Source organism: Pelobates fuscus, chromosome 2, assembly GCF_036172605.1.
Source record: "Pelobates fuscus isolate aPelFus1 chromosome 2, aPelFus1.pri, whole genome shotgun sequence".
In the NCBI taxonomy this organism is placed as follows: domain Eukaryota; kingdom Metazoa; phylum Chordata; class Amphibia; order Anura; family Pelobatidae; genus Pelobates; species Pelobates fuscus.
The window spans coordinates 343,753,280-343,772,971 of record NC_086318.1 but is presented as its reverse complement, the minus strand read 5'-3'; the positions used below and the strand labels follow the sequence as shown (position 1 = coordinate 343,772,971).

The 19,692-nt window shown below is 40.0% G+C and overlaps 1 protein-coding gene across 3 annotated transcripts in view; it reads right to left on the bottom strand.

Moving 5' to 3' along the window:
• Nucleotides 1-19,692, bottom strand: part of STXBP5 (syntaxin binding protein 5) — a 422,331-nt gene that overhangs the window by 156,755 nt on the left and 245,884 nt on the right. For all 3 annotated transcript variants that reach the window (XM_063443591.1, XM_063443592.1, XM_063443593.1), the window contains exons 7-8: nt 14,888-14,971; nt 9,317-9,440 (exon numbers count right to left, since the gene is read on the bottom strand). In XM_063443591.1, coding sequence (XP_063299661.1) covers nt 9,317-9,440; nt 14,888-14,971 — 208 coding nt within the window. The remainder of the gene's footprint in view (nt 1-9,316; nt 9,441-14,887; nt 14,972-19,692) is intronic.

Sequence of the window (19,692 nt, the reverse complement as noted above, 5' to 3'; positions counted from 1 at the left end):
GGGGCTCAAAAGGTGATGCAGCAGGGGGGCGGGGCCTGACCGCCATGCTGACCGGTCGCTGGCCACAGAGGCTCCCGATAAACCTGGTCCACTATGGTTAAAAATATAAGCAAAAACGCAAACGGAGTGACCTGAAGCTTTGTCAAGCATCCGGGCAGAAGCTGGAGCCACCGCGGACCCTGAGATCGGGAGTGCCGGAACCCCCTGCGGACGATACGGGACTTCGGGGTCTGCGGCCTATGAGGGTGGAGAGCGGGACGGACGACCGCCGTCCTGTTTGCGAACCTGGCCGCCACTTAACAGCCTTGCGATGCACCTCACAGGCCTCGCTTCCCCCCCCTTGGACCGGGGGGGTTGTCCCGGTCCCCACAGGGGGGAATCCTCACCCTACAATGCACAGCATCGGAAGGCGCGCACCACGAGCCAGGCCTCTAAAATGGCGGCGCGTGCGATCAGCACTACACCACGCAAGCTTGCATGCCTTCAGGCGAAAACAGCATCACCCTCACCGACTAAGCCCGCATAGGACCATGCCTTCCGACTACAAGGAGAACAGGCTGGGGCAGGAGACGGATGACAGCCTCGGCGAACAGAGCCCACAGAAGCACCACTCACCTGGTATCCCTGAGGCTGGGCCTGGGGGAAAATGCCGACTGAAACGACTAGCGGCACCAACGGAAAATCTAAGCCGACACCAAGGCAATGGAGTTCATCGGCTGCCCTTCTCACTCGCATATGCCACTGACCAACGAGCGGCTCGCCCACATCATGAGACTCTCATGCACAGACCTCCATACATCATCACCCAACGAAGGTGGCTGACCCCAGCCTTGGACTTGCCAACCACCCAGTGCCCTCCTATGTTGCACCATAGCACTCTGGGGACAGGGACAAACATGTGGACAGGTCTACCACCGGTGGTTTTACTTTGAATTTTATTTTTATTTTTACTTTTCCATTTTTGACAATATGCATGCTTGCTATTGCACGCTACATTGCTATGCCATGCTAATTAAGCTACCCTTAAGCTGATGGGTAAAGCCAGGAGCTTCGTTCTCCTTAAATAAGCGCAAAATGTCTCACATACACTGCATGATTGTTTAGCTATAACTAGCATTACGTCAGAGGCATATCAGCTGCATGCATGTTAGCTTACAATGTGTAGAAAAGTGCAGTGCATGATGTAGTAGCAAGCAGGATATAATCTGTGTATATAATCACCATGCTTATCATATCTTTTGTAAACGGATATAGATGCAAGCGCTTATACTTAAACCTATGAAGTCTCGTGACCTAAGACTACATGAGCCTGTTCTATGTATTTAAAATCATTATTGTTACCCCCTTTTTTTTATTTTATTTTATTTTATTTTATTATGCTTAAGTAACTATTCCTAGTACGGGCCTGGGCATCACCTAACCTACCCACCTGCCCGCATATGTATAGCTGTTAGCAGTAAGGGGCAGGGAAGTCCCAGCGGAATCTACAAAGCAGAGGCTAGCTACTAAAATTCAGCTTGTTTACATTCAATCGACTGAACCAAAGTTTACTTTGCATTACTTTTGGTTTTATTCATGCTTTTACTTGACATAACTTTATAGCAAGACTCAGGGCCTAGGACGTGACGCAGACAAGAATTAGAGCAAATATCACTATGTCAGACACCTGAGCTTGTACATGTCTGTAAGTATTTTATTTTATTGTCAGTTTGCATACCCGTTCTGGTCTACTTTGCTACGCTGCATGTTGCATGTTCACTGACATAGCTACTACTTCGCCTGAAACCAAGCTTGTATGTTAAAGATAAAAATTGTGCAGTTGTAACTTATATTTGCTATACCAGAACCGCCGGCAACTGCTGTTGTGGCAGTAACGGCAAGTTTGTAATTTCTATGCACACCAAAATAAAGAATTAAAAAAAAAAAAAAAAAAAAAAAAAAGGTGATGCAGCAACCCAGCCACCCAAGTGCCTGGAAGTCTCCCAAGCATCCTTAGCAACCCCGGACCTATGCGTCCACCAAGCGGTGACGGCGAACTCCTGGGAAAGCGATGGAAAAAGCAGCTCAGGTGGAAAGCAGAGGCACAGTCTCTCCCCGGTAACCAACAAGCCTGAAGTCCAGCCTGGCATATCGACCTGCCTGAGAGAGAAAGAGGACACTGAGTTTACAGGGAAGGGAGCTGGTTTAAGGCAACCTCTTTGTGGCATAGGCTGAAATTAGTCTGTACAGCTATTCATGAGACCATAGTGTAGCTAAAGTCTGACCTTTCTCTGCGCCCTTAAACGGAGGCAGTACCCAGCAGCTACTAAGCTACTGAATAAATTAAGAATTAGCATTTTATCAGATTTTATTTACTCACCCAGTGTCAGGCTACAAATCATGTCTTCATTAACCCTTATGCATACTCATTTACTGACACATCTTGATTTAACCTGTTTAAGTTTTCAAAAAGAAATGTGCAGTTCAATTACATGCCATAATATCCTAACTTGAAATGTTTATGTCTGCTGTTGTAGCATAGCATGTCAATCTTTTGCACAACAAAAAATAAAGTAAAAAAAAAAAACAAAAAAAAAAAAAAAGGACCGGTACACCAAGGGACTTCAAGATCTTGTTTTGGTACTGTACTACTAAAAGGTTGCCTACTCCTGCACTATATCGACCACATGAGGATAGCTCTGGGATTGACATAACGCCCTGATGCTCAGAAGCGCACAGCACGTCTTGGTACAGCTCCCGCTAGAAACACTTAGTCGGACGACCCAGACTTATCCCCCCTCATGTGCTGTCCTGCAGGCCCTACTGCGTGCCACAGCCCTGACTGCGAGAGCTGCTGGGTTTTTTCCTCACTACAGGGTCGCTCAGGGGTTGACCTTACCCTGACAGAGGAATTAATCCCCCACACTTATGACTTCACCGTTTCCTTTGGATTTGACACGTGGGCCTGCAGAGCTCGAAGCACACAATCTTGACACTTTCTCATTCTGGGTCTACCTAGACCCTCATGTAACTAACTCACAATCCTAGTTCTCTCCTAAACCTTTCGCCACCCCCCTCTTTCCTATACCCCCGCCTTTTTTTTTTCTTCTCCTCTTCGGTTAGTGGTTGTCACAGATCCGCCCCTTGACAGTGGTACACGATGGCACTGGCGTTCCAACAGGCTTCTTTAAGGCTCTGGTCAAATAATGTCAGGGGAATTAACATCCCCGAGAAATGCTCACAATTGCTAAGGACCCTCTGGTCAGTCCGAACTTCAGTGGCGTTTCTGCAACAAAGACACTTTAAAAGTCAAAACTGCACCCATACACCCAACACTAGCTTCCCGTTAGGATTTCTGATGACAAACATTTGGGAGTGGCGATCGTATTTGCCCACATGGTTCCATTTCAATGTACAGCCACACAAGCAAATCAACAAGGGAAGTATCTTTTCATTAAGGGGACTATAGCCGACCACACAAACATTTGCATGTCTCTACGGTCCTGATCAGAATCAACATGCTTTTTTGGCCAAAACGCTATCACTGCTGGAGAGATTTCATGAAGGACTATTGCTGCTAGCGGGTGACTAACCTGCACCTAGATCCACGCCAGGACTCCTCTAGTGGAGTTAGCTCTGTTTCTCAACATTGTCTCAATCCCTATGGAGGCTTGGTGGACTGCTGGAGGGTGCTTCAACTGGACGACAGGGACTTTTCGTTCTATTCAGCGGTACGGCCTCAAAGACTATATCTCAATAGCGCCAGAATACTTGCCCCTACTGTTACAGTCTAAAATAGGGATTCTGAGGAGCTCAGACTACGCACCGATCACAGTTCTGATACACTCTCTGCTACACAAACCAAAAGAACATCAGTGGAAACTTAACTAAAATGTACTGATTGGGGTAGATGTCGTCGAGCTCACAAAATAGGAATTGACCCACTATTTCGAGTCCAATGACAACCCAGACAGCCCCATCCCACTGACAGTGTGGGAAGCACACAAATGCGTCATTAGGGGGCGCTATATTAAAGTTTGCACACAGCGCAAGAAGGACCACTCCAGACACATGATCAGTTAGATAGCAGACCTGGAAAACGTAAACAAATGGTCACTGGCGGACAGTACTTCCCTACAACTGACTGACGCACGTAGACAACTAAAAGACCTACTGTCTCAAAGCTATTGCACACCACATGGAGATCTTCCAAGTATTTCTACAAACATTCTAATAAATGCAAGGGAGTCTTGGCACAGCAGTTGAAGGAGAGGTAGCGGTCGCACCAAATCCATAAAATTTAAACACAAAGACAGGGTGAAACGAGGCTCACAGTCGGGATCTTAAGCGTATTCCAGAACTATTACTCTGAATCATATGGTCTGGCCCAATCCTGTTGCATGGAAGCCTCCCTTACCCCCAAGTCATCAGCCCACTTGCGCTCTCAATACTCTTTTTCATGGTGTGACAGTAAACTCAGGTACTTGGGTATCTGGCTACCGAAGTACCTTGCACAGCTGTACCAGCGCAATTTTCTTCCGCTTCTCAACACTCTGCAAAGCGATTTGCATTGCTGGATGTCACAATACATATCTTGGTTTGGCCGCATTAACGCAGGCAAAATGAACGTCCTGCAACGATTCATATCTGTCCCAGATACAATCCCAATTGCTTTTTCAGCTCCATCGCAATCCGGAGGTTTGTATGGAATCTGCGACCCACTCTAATACGGAGGGCACTACTAGAGCAGCCCAAACACTCCATCATTACATACTATTACACTGCACTAATGGATTGGCATGCGCACACAACTAAGAAGCAATGGGTAGAGATAGAGGTCCACCTGTTTAAAAGTAAGATCTTGTCAATGCTGTGGCTGTGAGGCAAGACGCTATGCGATATACGCTCCGGCAACCCCATAATAGATGCTACCCTGGGGGGAATGGTGCACGCTATGCTACACCTACCCCCATTATGAATAACCCAGATTTAGATGGTGGCTTGGGACCCAGGATCTGCAGGGATTCCAACCAACATCTTGGGTTTACATGCACCAATGGTGCACAACCACCCACCTTAAACCAGGAATGGACCTTTTTCCCGATAGACAGCAGCCTCTCCTGAACCAATTCCACTACCACCAAGTTGAGGCCTATTACGCATTGATACAAGGCAGAAGACCGATACATAGAACTTTGATCCAGTTGGAACACCTCTGCCCTACAAGAGACCACCTTTTTGAGGGGTATCGCGACCCTATATGCCATGCTGATAACGAGTGACTGTGATATACCACTAGGGTTTACGAGTAGGTGGGAAAGGGAAATAGGGGTCACACTTACAGTACAAGAATGGGACAAGATTTTCACCCTGACACACAAATGTTCGATAAGATCAAAATTCCAGGAATTAAGCTACAAATTACTGACTTCTGGCAGAGGACTCCGGATGTCCTTCACCACATGCACGCTGAGATACACCTAAGGAATGTTGGCGCTGCGGCACTGGGAATACAGATCTGGTGGCCGTGCCTTACAATTGTCCCCTTCTGGAAAATGATATACTCCAAAATTCAAGAAATTACCGACACTACTCTACCACTACAACTGCTGCCCATGCTCTTACACCACACCCCAGTGCCTCTGAAGGTATATAAAAAAATCCCTGGCCCTGTGAAGTCTCTGATCCCATTGCTTTGGAAACAATCGGGAGCACCCACCTATTGTGGAGGAGAAGTATTGACATCTCCACAAGTATTGGCTACTCCAACAGATGTATCCAGATGTGAATGTCCTGGCTACTCTATGTTGCCAAGATGAGTGCAAACCACTGCAGCGGTCCCAGCGCCGGCTCTTAGCATCCTAACTCTGACCACAACAGGGATCCCTTAATGCTCTGTACCACAACTCTCTTTTGTCGAGCTAGCAGACCAAAAGTATTTCAGGGACACCCCTGGGGTCAGCCAGGAGTTTTTTTGTTTGTTTTTTCTACCCCCCCCACCCCCTCACTACCACTCCTACCCCCACCAGCCTCTATATCAGTTCAACACTAATATATATAGTCTCTTGTTCTGTTCTAACCACAATGACTAGCATCTGCATCCTCACTGCATAGACGACAACCGAGAAACACTACACTACGCTCAAACCAATTCAGACTGGCTCTGACTCTGACTGGTCCCCACAACTCCGGAGACAAATAACTCCGCTCTTGTAATTCCGACCTCGTGCAATGTATGTTTGTTATTGCTTTACATACAACTTTACCTTATTTTAGGTGAATAAAAAGAAAATGATAAATAAAAATTGTCAAAAAAAATAAAAATAATTCATATAGTAAACTCTATGGCCAACTTTATTTTGCTAGGCTCTTTATATTAGTATATTGTTAGCTCGTGAACCGGTTGCTCTATTATGCTTGTACTGGTATGTCAATTCATTTGTCGATTCTTCCCAAGATGAGCAGTGATTTAAAACAGGTTTGTATTTCATGCACAAAATGAAAATAATGTTTAATTTTATTGCACACTAGGTAAAACAAACATTTTAAGTAGGTCAATGTGTTTGCCTGCAAAACCAGCATCAGTAAGAGGAAGGAAAGATATGGAAAATCAACTATTGCCATTCTGAAACTGTGAACCAGATTAAACAAATTTCTCTTCCATGAGACAGGGCAGAAGCCTATTTATTTTATGTATTTCTATTTATAAACATAATGCACGGGGAGAATATTTACAGAGATTTCTCTCCTTTTCAAGTGTGTCCCAAATGCAGTGTTTTACCGTGCATGCCTTTGTTATGTAACGCATGTAATTAAATTTTAATGCGCTGCTGCTGGAGTTGTTGTCAATATCAGCTACCTTTTCATACCAGAGATCATAGAGGCTTTTCGTAGATAACATGCTTTTCTGTGGTTGTGTCTTCCTAAAGCTCGATCCAAAGAAACAACACTTCAATAAATAATAAGCTACAAGTATGAATGGTACTTTTTTTCTTTGAAACCGTACAATTTGGTAATCAACCCAAATATTACAAAGCACAAGATCTGCTCTGAAAGAAACATGGATATTTTTTACATTGTAATATTACCATTATTTTACTCATCTTAACCACTTAAGAACGACGGGCGTGCTATGCCATAGCATGCCTTGGCATTTTAGCCCTCTGGCCTGCCTCCCTACACATGCTGCTGATAACCATCTGGGGGTCTGCCTAGCAATCTGCAGCAAGTGGTCACTGTTACAATGTATCAGCCAATGATTTGGAACGTTGGTTGAGATATTGTCTATGCCCCTCTCTTCCCCTTACTTTGATCTGAGGCAAGAAAGGTAGAGAGGTCATTAACTAAACTGTGGTAAAAGTGGAAAGGTTTTAGAAGAAATAAGAAAATGTTTTTAACCCTTTTAGTGACGATCACAGCATTAAATATATTTTATTTTTTTCTTTACTTTTTTTTTGTCAGCTGCAGCAGTTTTTACATTTTTCAGAGTCTACCATAGGGAGTTGGACTAGTAAATCCCCCTGTATGGGACTTTGTCAGATTTTTCTGGAGTTCTGACCTCGGCTTGTCCCGATTACGCTTTGTTATCTGCCTGTACTGGCTTATTGAATTGTTGCATACTTTTGAAAATGGTATGCCATACCGGTGTAAATGTTATTAACCAGACTGCCATACACTCTCAAAGGCAACATAGGTAAAAAAATAAAAATAAAAAAATAAATCGATTTGTCAAATTTCCAGACATTAAATGGGCAAGCCCTATATTTAGCCCTGTAACTTTCCAAAACCCCATAAAACCTGTACATTAGGGGTACTGCTATATTTATCTTCAGTGATGTCTCACAAGTGTTTTATAGCAGTAAAAGGTAGGATGACCATATCATCACTGAAAGTGCAGTTATTGTGTGAAAAATTAATTATATGAACACTAACTTTGGCCAGGGCTTGTGACTAAGTGGCTACTAAAAAAAAGACGACATCCCTCATTTTGAATGCCCTGAGGGGGTACTACTTTTGCAAATGGTATGCTATGATGGCAGTAATTCTCATTCCTGGGCTGCCAAAGGGTACATGGGCCCAGCACACCAATCTGGCAAATCTCAATGTGTAAAAACTGAAATGGGCAAGCCCTATATTTGATCCTATAATACCATAAAAGCTGTACATGAGGGGCACAGTTATACTTGTGGGACACACAGCATACAAATGTGTATTTTAGTTCAGTAAAAGCTATCAGTATTCTGACAATAACCGTTAGAATGCCATGCAGAACTTGGAAAAAAAAACATTTCTTAATTTCTCACACTTTTTATTCATAAAGGGTCACTCCGGGCACTATAACAACTTATCTAAATTAAGTTATTATGGTGGTTATTATGGTGCCAGGAGGCCCCTGGGTGCACGCTTATCTTAAGGAGTTAAACCGTTTTTGAATGATTTAATCCCAAAGTTTGCCTCCAGCACTGATCTCCAGGTCGCCTAGATGGCATACAGCTTCTGAATCTTTATTACAGGAAGCGCAGAGTGCTGCTACTGATTGGCTAGAGTGGTCAGCTGACGTTCTAAGACAATCAGTAGCTCCCCATTCAGAAATAAAAAAAATATGTACATTTATGCACATTTCTAGGATATTTTTTTTAAATACTTTTGGTTTTGCCCCTATTTTTCATGAGCTGAACTCAAAGATCTAAGACTTTTTCCATGTACAAAAGGTCTATTTATCAAATATTGTTCACAAATCTGTCTAAATCTGTGTTAGTGAGCACTTCTTTGTGGAGATAATCCATCCACCTCACAGGTGTGGCATATCAAGATGCTGATTAGACAGCATGATTATTGCATCGGTGTGCCTTAGGCTGGCCACAATTAAAGGCCACCTTAAAATGTGCAGTTTTACTGTATTAGGGGTTTTGGGGGGGGTCCGAAAACCAGTCAGTATCTGGTGTGACCACCATTTGCCTCACGCAGTGCAACACATCTCCTTCGCATAGAGTTGATCAGGTTGTTGATTGTGGCCTGTGGAATGTTGGTCCACTCCTCTTCAATGGCTGTGCGAAGTGGCAGGACTAGGAACACACGGTCATATGTGCCGATCCAGAGCATCCCAAACATGCTCAATGGGTGACATGTCGGGTGAGTATGCTGGCCATTCAAGAACTGGGATGTTTTCAGCTTCCAGGAATTGTGTACAGATCCTTGCAACATGGGGCTGTGCATTATCATGCTGCAACATGAGGTGATGGTCGTTGATGAATGGCATAAATACAGTTGCTTCTATTCAAATAGTGATACACCCTGCTATCGCACTTTCAAGTAACCTAACAAATCTGTGTCTTACCGTGTGGTACGATTGTCTGTATGGGCTTGGTGGGAGATCGTACATTCCATATGGTCAAGGTGCCATCTGAATGACTACAGATGAACTGTTTTCCTTCGTGGTGCCAAGCAACAGAATGGATAGCCTATTTAAAAAATATATGCATAAGCATTAAAATATATATTAAATGTCAACAGCAGCTAACATACAAATTGTGCATTCAAAATACATTTTATTTCAAATTTTTTTATATTTGGAAAATTTGGAAAATTTCTCCAACACAGCTAGTCACATCATAGCTGTTGTACCATAAATTGGGCAATATGGTTATTGCATCTCTACAATTTGGTGTTTAGTGAGAAAACCCATTCGTGGTTTTAAAATAAAGAAGAAAAAAAACAATCTATTCCAGTCCAGTATCAAATGAATAAACCTAAAGCGCTTGTAATTTCCAGAATCCTGTCTCTAATTGTGGTTCTTACATACGTGTTTTCATATGTAAGCAAATATAAAATAGGAGCAGATTGTAAAATGTATTGTACTATGTAATAATAGCTTGCCACTGGACTTTCATTGCATTTACAAGACAGACATCTGAAAGTATAACTTGCCATTATTAAGTTAAAATCAATACTAATCACCGGATTTAAACATTTATGCTTGATATGAACGTCAGTACAGCAGTTAAGAAATGGTAGTAGAGGACAGACTATGTAAAGCAGCAGACAACACCTAGCTAAAGTTCAATTATTAATTGTAATTCTTTTAGATCTTGGAAATCACATTGCTGGGAAAGAAGTGTTGGACATTATGTTGCATACAATATTTTTACAAGGACAGTAAAACCTGTAAAAACATATTATCGTGGATCAACAAATGAAACCATAATTTGGATTTATGTTCATTACTTTGATGTGCTACATGGATTTTTAGAGAGAAGAACCATATGCAACCCAGCTTCTCATTTTCATGGCAGAGAATCGTAGCTTTTCAAACAGGTACCTGCACGGTTCAGTCATGATCTAGGTTGCCACAGAGATAGTAGACACTTCTAATACATGTATACAGATAAAGAAATGTGCTTTGTTTTATAGAGTAGCAAAGAAATAGTTTTGCACCAAATACATACATGTTGGAAACCTGATAGATTTCCACTATGGCTATCACTACAGAGACGGGTCTAGAACAAATCGTTCCTTCTTTTAAGGGAAATTTTCATATTTCATAAGTACAGGTTTATAACTATTCTTCAAACAGATTTAATGCAACAGATAATAGGAAAAGGGATGCTCGAATTGACTGATGTGCAAGTGTACCCAAATGTTTAGATAATTTCTTGCTTCATATTTTACAACCTTCAAAGATTCATCCAATAATACATGCACACATCATGTATACACAATATAGTTTTTAATTGTGTCTGATAATACTTTTGGTAGAAAAAGGGGACATTTCCAGCAGTAAATATTGGCAATGACATTAACATGTTCTAAAACGTGATTTCTACATTAGACGCTGGTGAATCTGCTGAAATGGCACTCTTAATTAAAGTCCTCTGTGGTCGCTGAGATACACTAGCACTTTATAAGGAGAACATGAAGTGATCTACCCTGGCAGTAACCCATGGAGAAATACTAAGTGCCTTCAAGTGGTTCCTGGGTACACAGCCAGCAGCAATTTATAGGATTATAGAAGAAAATATTCCTGCTATAGCACAAGATATATACATTTCAAAAACAAATGTAATGCTTGCCCTTATATTTGCATGATATGTCTACATGTTTAAAAAAATAAAATAAAAGGCTGGGAGTTGTACGGTTTGGCATTTTTTTTTTATTTTTTTTTTAAAGAGCTCACGGCATAATATAAAAGTTATTCTGCAGTTCACACAGAACTCAAATCAACATATGTAACATGCCTCTGTGAAAGTCCCCTGTAAAAGTCTCCAGTATAAGACATAAATAAACAAGGCAAAACATTGCACTCACTATTACCATATGCAATAATAGTATACTCTCAATGTGTATGTTAGTTTCCAAACCTTAAAGTTGTAACAGATACTCTTAATATCAGAGGCTTCATTTAAATGTTATTCTAGCAGATCTACAAATGCTCTAGACATAGCGATTATTTTCAAAACTCCACACAAATCATGACAGAGACTCTGCGACAATTGAGAGACTACAGAAATAGAATTCCTAACATTTATTCAAAAAAAGCATATGCTGTAAGTGTAACCCAAAAATGAATTAAAAAAATAAATAAATCACAAAAAAACAAAAACAAAAAAAAAACAGCCTCGTTTTAATGATCATATCAAATAAAACACAACACATACATTAACCTGACAAATATACTACAGCCACAGGCTGTGCTCTAAAATCTTTACTGCAACATTTTCCATTCTAAGGCAGCACCAGTTTATACAATGTAACTTTATGGATGATGGCATTGCCAAGGCAACATTGCAATGTAAGGATGCTGATAATAATACAATGTTCCTTCATGCAGTGAACAAGACATGGCTAGAAATTAAGAATGGCACCAAGAGGCATCATTAAAGCCTAGGACAACTTTACTTCATGTGCACAAAATAATATTCAGGCGTACGAATTTCACCAAGGAAATGTTAGAGCAAAGTCTTTATATCTAAGCTCTGCCTTTTATTTGAAATGCAATACAAATTATATGTCCCAGCAAATGGGCATCTTGCCAAAGACCTGCAAGCATGCAGCGAATAGGATTATTTAGTTTCCTGTGAGTTTGACCCTAATACTGAAGTGTTTCATGTTGACATAACGGCCAGTTTTTCCACTGTATTACAGAATGAGCTAGACAAACAACTAAAAAAAACTATTTATTTTGTGGGGAGGGGGAGCTTTTTAAACACATTAAAAAAAAAAAAAAAAAAATCACCAGAATTAGAAAGTCACACATGGCATTTGCGATCGGTCTTGTGCAGTGGGGTACTAGATTGCTCTGATAGTGAGATCAGTTTGATACAAATACAATATGTCCCTCTGTAACTGCACAACCGAGCTAAAACATGTTTAACGGAGAGTAAACAAAAAGCAAACTACTGAGATTTTCCCATAGTTCCCTTACATTTTGTGTTGGCTAATTTAAATGACTAACTAGCCAATCGATGTGCCATTCTAAAACTAAGCATTTGATTCTTTAGATCAGTCTCAAGCCAGAAGGCAAGATATGTTTTCACCAGATTAACAACAGAAACAAACAGAAAGGCTCAGCACTCTGTAATCTAAAGATTTATTCCACATTATCAGTACAGCTAGTAAACCAAGTGGGATTAAACCATCTGTGGAATGTATAGTAATGGTTTCAGATGGAAGCGAAAAAAACATTAGGAAAAGTTAGTCAGTGGGGAGTGGGCGAATGACAGATGCACACAAAATCTCCTCACATGACCTTTCAGTGCCGTTATTTAACAGACGGAACATTAGCTGCCAGATGTTAATCCTCAAATTGGCATTTTCTGCTTAAAGAGGTTATCTTCTAAGCAGTAACTATTCTGTGCTAAGAATGGATACACTGCATGATAGTCAAAAATCTAAGGGAATGCAGCAGAATTACTTTAATGCAATGCTCTTTGCAAACCAAGACATTAGAGCACCGTTGACTCACTTTTGACCTCTAAGACGGTGAAGGATGACCTTGACACTGCAAATGCTTGCCAATAATGTTTTCCATGAAGCTCAGGCAGATTCTCAGTGCCAAGAATAGCAATCCGGTAAGCCTAAACAATGGCTGAGCATTATGCTAAACGTGATAAAATAAAACACTGAAAAAATTGTTATTAATAAAGGAATTAAAATATATGAAACCCCTGGGAACAAACAGGGACAATGATTCATCTCTTTTTCAATCGAATATCACTTGCGAATTTATTAGTAATTTAGTCCTGGTTTTTCCTTTTTTAACAGATAGTTACCGTATATACTCGAGTATAAGCCGAGAAAAACCCCAACTCGACTTATACGCGAGTCAATGACTGTATTATGGCAATTTACATTGCCATAATACAGACTGGGGGCTGGCAGGAAGCGTTTACTTACCTCTCCTGCAGCTCCTGTCAGCTCACTTCTCCTCCGCGCCGGTCCGTTCAGCACCTCTGTCAGCTCCCAGTGCAAGTCTCGCGACAGCCGCGGGGGTCATAGTGCGGCCGTGAGACTTACACTGGGACCTGCACGGACCGGCGCGGAGGAGGAGGGAGCTGACAGGAGCTGCAGGAGAGGTAAGTGCTTCCTGCCAGCCCCCTCCACTGAACTGCCAATGCCACTGGACCACCAGGGAGTGAGCGCCCCCCTCCCTGCCATGTATCAAGCAGGGAGGGGGACGAAAAAATTCATAAAAATATAAATAATAATAATAAAAAAAATACAAAAATTAATAATTTAACAAAAAAAAATATTAAAATATTAAAAAAAATAACAATAATCAAAATGCCCACATCCCACCAACACATACACAAACACACACACACACTGCACTCATACGCACACACTGCATTAATTATATACACACACTGTAAATAAATATTAAATTAATATAATTTTTTTAGGATCTAATTTTATTTAGAAATTTACCAGTAGCTGCTGCATTTCCCACCCTAGTCTTATACTCGAGTCAGTACGTTTTCCCAGTTTTTTGGGGTAAAATTAGGGGCCTCGGCTTATATTCGGGTCGGCTTATACTCGAGTATATACGGTAGTTGCTTTTGTCAGCATTGTTTATTGTTCAGTGCACATTTGTTATACCTGTAAATCATTCCTGTTAAGGGATTATATTTAAACTATTTTAATGGATGATAAGATGCACCCTTAAAGTGAATCTATACCAGGTTCACTTTAAACATTACCTTATGGATTCAACATGTCATTTATGTAAGGGAAAAAGTATATACACAAACATATTCCTCATCCTATAGTGTTAAAACACAATCTAGCCCCACTGCCCCCCCCCCCCTCTCCCTCCACCCCCCTAAATATAATAAAATCATACCTTTATTCCAAACTGCTGATGCAGATTCTGCCCCGACCTGCCTCCTTCGCTGACATCATCAGACGTGATTCCCACAGTAAGGCATTGGATCTTAGCCAAGTAATTGGGCCGAGGGTAGAGCCAAACGATGCCCTGGCCAATCAGCATCTCCTCGCAGAGGGTGGAGACACTGCATGTCAGTGATGCACAGTGTGCAGCACTGCCCTAGGAACCACCTCTAGTAGCCAACTGAGGAGTGGTCACTGGAGGTGTCCCTAAGGCTGTAAGGTGATTACTGCCTGTACTCTGAAAACACAGTGTTTACTGCAAAAAGCCTGCAAAGACTGATTATGCTCACCGAAACAAATACATTAAGCTGAAGTTGTTCTGGTGAGTATAGTGTCACTTCAAGGAATCCAGGAAAAAATATCTACCACTACTAGAGAGTACTTTCTGAACATTTTTATCTCAAAAATGTACACATCATAATGGTAACTGCCCAAAATTGCATATTTTGCCATGGTTTACAATCAACAATACAAACACATTTTAGCACACATACACAGCAAATCAACTAAGTATTTGGTGTACCTCATCATAGGTGTATCTGTAATCAGCTTTCTTTGATTTAAGATCCCATAATACTACTATTCCACTTTCATAACCAATCAGGAGCTGTAAGACAAATAAAGAATATTAACAAATTATATTTTGCCATAAATGAGCACAATCATAGCTTAAAGGGACACAGCCACCAAAACAACTAACTCAATAGGGCAGTTTTGGTGTATATATCTTGTCTCTGCAGTCTCACTGCTCAATTCTCTGCCATTTAGGAGTTAAATCACTTTGTTTATAAAGCCTATTCACACCTCCCTGCATGTGACTTGCACAGCCTTCCTAAACACTTCCTGTAAAGAGACATCTAATGTTTAAACTTCCTTTATTGCAAATTATGTTTACCTCTTGATCTGTTAATAGCTTGCTAGATCCCACAGTAGCCTCATGTGTGTATTTAAAGTTCAATTTACAGATCAGGAGAGAAAACCAACTAAAGAAAGTTAAAATCTGATTTAAAAAATGAAAACTTTTTTTCCATGCAGGTTGTGTGGGTCTCAATCAAAGGAGGTGTGGCTAGGGCTGTATAAATAGAAACAAAAGTGATTTAACTTCTAAATGGCAGAGAATGTAGCAGTGAAACTTAAGAAGCATGATCAATACACCTAAACAGCTTCATTAGGTTAAAGTTGTTTTGGTGACTAAGATTTCCCTTTAACAATGTAATCTCTGCCATAAATTTCAAACCGATGCAACAAAAAGTAATAATTTTGTGTCAACATATACATTATGTTGCAACCAACATATTTTTTGAGCAGGACATTTTAAACAGTATATTAATTCAGATTATCCCTCTATCTTGGTCATATTATTGGTTCTGTCTGTCCAGTCTTGATCTGGTACCAATATTGCCTTCTTTCTTCTTAAATTGATTTTTTTGGATGTAACCTAATAAAAACAAACTCCTGAAGTCTAACCAACATTGACCCATGCAACTTTGGTAAACCGTTCTCGATGGAGTCATTGTATTTACACACACACAGTCTTCATTCCAACAGTACCAAAACAAAACACTGGAGGTCACACTGTTTAACCCCTTAACCCCTTAACCCCTTAAGGACAGAGCTTCAGAAGCTTGACTTACGCTTAATGACACAAGCAATTTTTGCATTTTCTTGCTGTTTGCGTTCAACTGCAATTTGCATCTCTCTCATTTATTGCACTGACACATATTATATACTGTTTTTTAAAGGACAGAAAGGGCTTTAATTTGATATAACACATATATATATATATATATATATATATATAAATGCTTACTTATTAAAAAAATACAGAAAAATGCAAAAAAAAGAAAAATATTGTTTTTTTTTTTTACAGTTTTTGCAATCATAATGTGTGCATAATTAGTGCAGGTTAAGGAAAGTAATTAAAAATAAATTCATTTATTTGTTCTGATTTACAGAATATATAATGTGTCTGGGATTTTAAGTTTTTTTTGGTAGTTACAGGTCACAAAGCACAAGGAGTAAAATAAAATTTTAATGTGGAACGATTTTAGAATTTGGTATGTTTGTCTTGTAAGCCTAATAGCCATAAAATAAAACAAAATTGCCACACAAAAGTATATATTTATATAAAGTAGACATAACAGGCTATTTACCTAAGGTTGTTTTGACACTTTCTACGTAGCCATTTTACCGCCAACCTCTGCTAAATATTGGAGTAAAATTGTGTTTTTTGGGGGTTTTCGCACACAAACGTATAACAAAGAACTTCTCATGTGTATTTTGTAAAGTTGGTGTGTGCTATTCCTGTACAAAGTTTTATTATGTGTTCAGTTACTTCTGCTGAGTACAACGGTACCCCCCATTGTATGTCTTTGGCACTATTTCGTGAAGCTACAGTACCATATAGGAGACCTGTCCTTTTCAGTATTCACAGTAGAATTTTGAGAGACGGATTTAATGAGCCTATGCTTCCATTTGGGGTATTATAACAGTTTGACTGTTCAAAAACCCCCACAAAGGCCTACCATTTGTAAAAGTAGACACTCCAGGGTATCTCATAAGGTGCATATTGTGCCTTAACATGCCCCCATTTTTTTACCATTACATGCCAAAGTATGTGGTAAAAAATAATTTTGTGCATTTTTTACATACGGATTGCATTTTTGCTGGGCATTTTGTATATTTCATATGTGCCACTAAGTTCAAACCCCCCAAATTATGCTCAGCTAAGTCTTCTGAGTAAAAGGACACCCCCATTGTATGTCTATGGCACTATTTCGTGAAGCTACAGTGCCATACAGGAGACCTGTCCTTTTCAGTATTCACAGTAGAATTTTGAGAGACGGATTTAATGAGCCTATGCTTCCATTTGGGGTATTATAACAGTTTGAATGTTCAAAAAAAAAAAAAACACAAAGGCCTACCATTTGTAAAAGTAGACACTCCAGGGTATATCATAAGGTGCATATTGTGCCTTAGCATGCCCCCATTTTTTCACCAATATATGCCAAAGTATGTGGTAAAAAATAATTTTTCCATTTTTTGACATACGGATTGCATTTTTGCTGGGCATTTTGTATATTTCATATGTGCCACTAAGTTCAAAACCTCCAAATTATGCTCAGCTAAGTCTTCTGAGTAAAAAGACATCCCCAATGAATGTCTTTGGCACTATTTTGTGAAGCTACAGTGGCATATTGGAGACCAAGCCATATCAGTTTTTACAGAACTTTGAATTTTGACGCTGGGCCTATGTGCAATTTCCAAGCATCTTCGTAAGTTTTAAATTCAAACTACCCCACAAAGGCCTACCATTTCTTAAAGTAGACACCCCAGGGTATTTCAAAAGGCATATTTTGAACCTTAGCGTGAATATATGTACATATTAATATAAAAATACACTTAGTATGACATTATATATATCATATATATCATATATATATATACACACACATATATAATTATTTTTATTTATTAACTTTAACCTTTATGTTTTTTCTTTGATTTTACACTAGCAGGGAGACTGCCTGTCAGCACAGACAGTCCCCCTGCAGGCAGACACATGGACACCTATTGTGACCATGTGGTCGCTCTGTTGAGCGATCACATGGTCACAGGGTCCTAATCCGCCATGGGGAGACTGTTTGGGCTGCAGGCAGTCTCCCCACACCGGGACCAACGCCGATCACCGCCAGGGGAACGACGGCGATCGGGTAAGTAACTAAGACCGTTAGGATGGTTCAGGACCGTCAGTGGTCGGCAATGCAAAAATGCCGATGACGGTCCTGAACCGTCCTCGGTCCTTAAGGGGTTAACACCTTCAGGACAAAATCAATAGTACACGTTCTGATCAAAACAAAATGTAAACAAAAACTGGAATTTGTGCTATATGTCTGTTCAACCGTAATTCACTTCTTTCTTATTAAGTGCAACAACACTTATTATATATCATTGTGTTCAGGAGAAACGTGGCTTTAATTTCTTATGAACTATTCATATATGAAACATAACTTATTATGAATAAAAAAAAATAATAAACTGTGAGAAATTTTTTGTTTTAAAAAAACTAGTTCCGCCTGACATTTTAGCTGTAAATGTCATATTACTGTTCGCTTTTACTGTAATAAAATGCACATATTTGTATTCAGAAAAGTCTCACGAGTACAGCAGTAACCTCCATTAACAGATTTTACGGTGTTTTGGAAAATTACAGGGTCAAATATAGCACATTCCGTTTTTAATTTTTTTCACATTAAAATTTGCCAGATTAGTAACGTTACTTTTGAGACCATGTGGTAGCCTAGGAATGAGAATTACCCCCATGATGGCATACCATTTGCAAAAGTACACAACCCAATGTATTGCAAGTGGGGTATGTCCAGTCTTTCTTTAGTAACCACTTTGTCACAAACACTGGCTAAAGTTAGCATTCGTATTTGTTTTTGTGTGAAAAAAGCAAAAAACAAATATTTGGCCAGTGTTTGTGACTAAGTGGCTACTAAAAATGACTGGACATACCCCGTTTGCAATACCTTGGGTTGTCTACTTTTGCAAATGGTAGGCAATCATGGAGGTAATTCTCATTCCTGGGCTACCATACGGTCTCAAAGGCAACATTACCAAACTGGTAAATTTCAATGTGGAAAAAATGAAATGCAAGCCTTATATTGGACTCTCTAACTTTCCAAAACACCATAAAACCTGTACATGGGGGGTACTGTTATTCTTGGGAGACTTCACTAAACACAAACATAAGTGTTTCAAAACAGTAAAACATATAACAATAATATCGTCAGTAAAAGTGCCGTTCATGTGTAAAAAATGAAAAAAAAAACTCCACTTTTACTGAAAATATCATCGTTTTAATACAATTTATCATTTCGAAAAGCTAATATTTAAATTCAGCGAAGGCTCCCGAGTAAAACAGTACCCCCCATGTAAAGGTTTTATGGTGTCTTGGAAAGTTACAGGGTTAAATATAATGCTTGCGAATTAAATTCTCTGCACTTTCTGTCTGGGTTGTCAGGCACCTCAATCAAATTTTAATTAATTCAATCAAATAATTATGTTCACATAGAATGTGACGGCAGATAAGAACCATTCTGCCCATCTAGTCTGCCCAATTTTCTAAATACTTTCATTAGTCCCTGGCATTATCTTATAGTTAGGATAGCCTTATGCCTATCCCACGCATGCTTAAACTCCTTTACTATGTTAACCTCTACCACTTCAGCTGGAAGGCTATTCCATGCATCCACTACCCTCTCAGTAAAGTAAAACTTCCTGATATTATTTTTAAACCTTTGTCCCTCTAATTTAAGACTATGT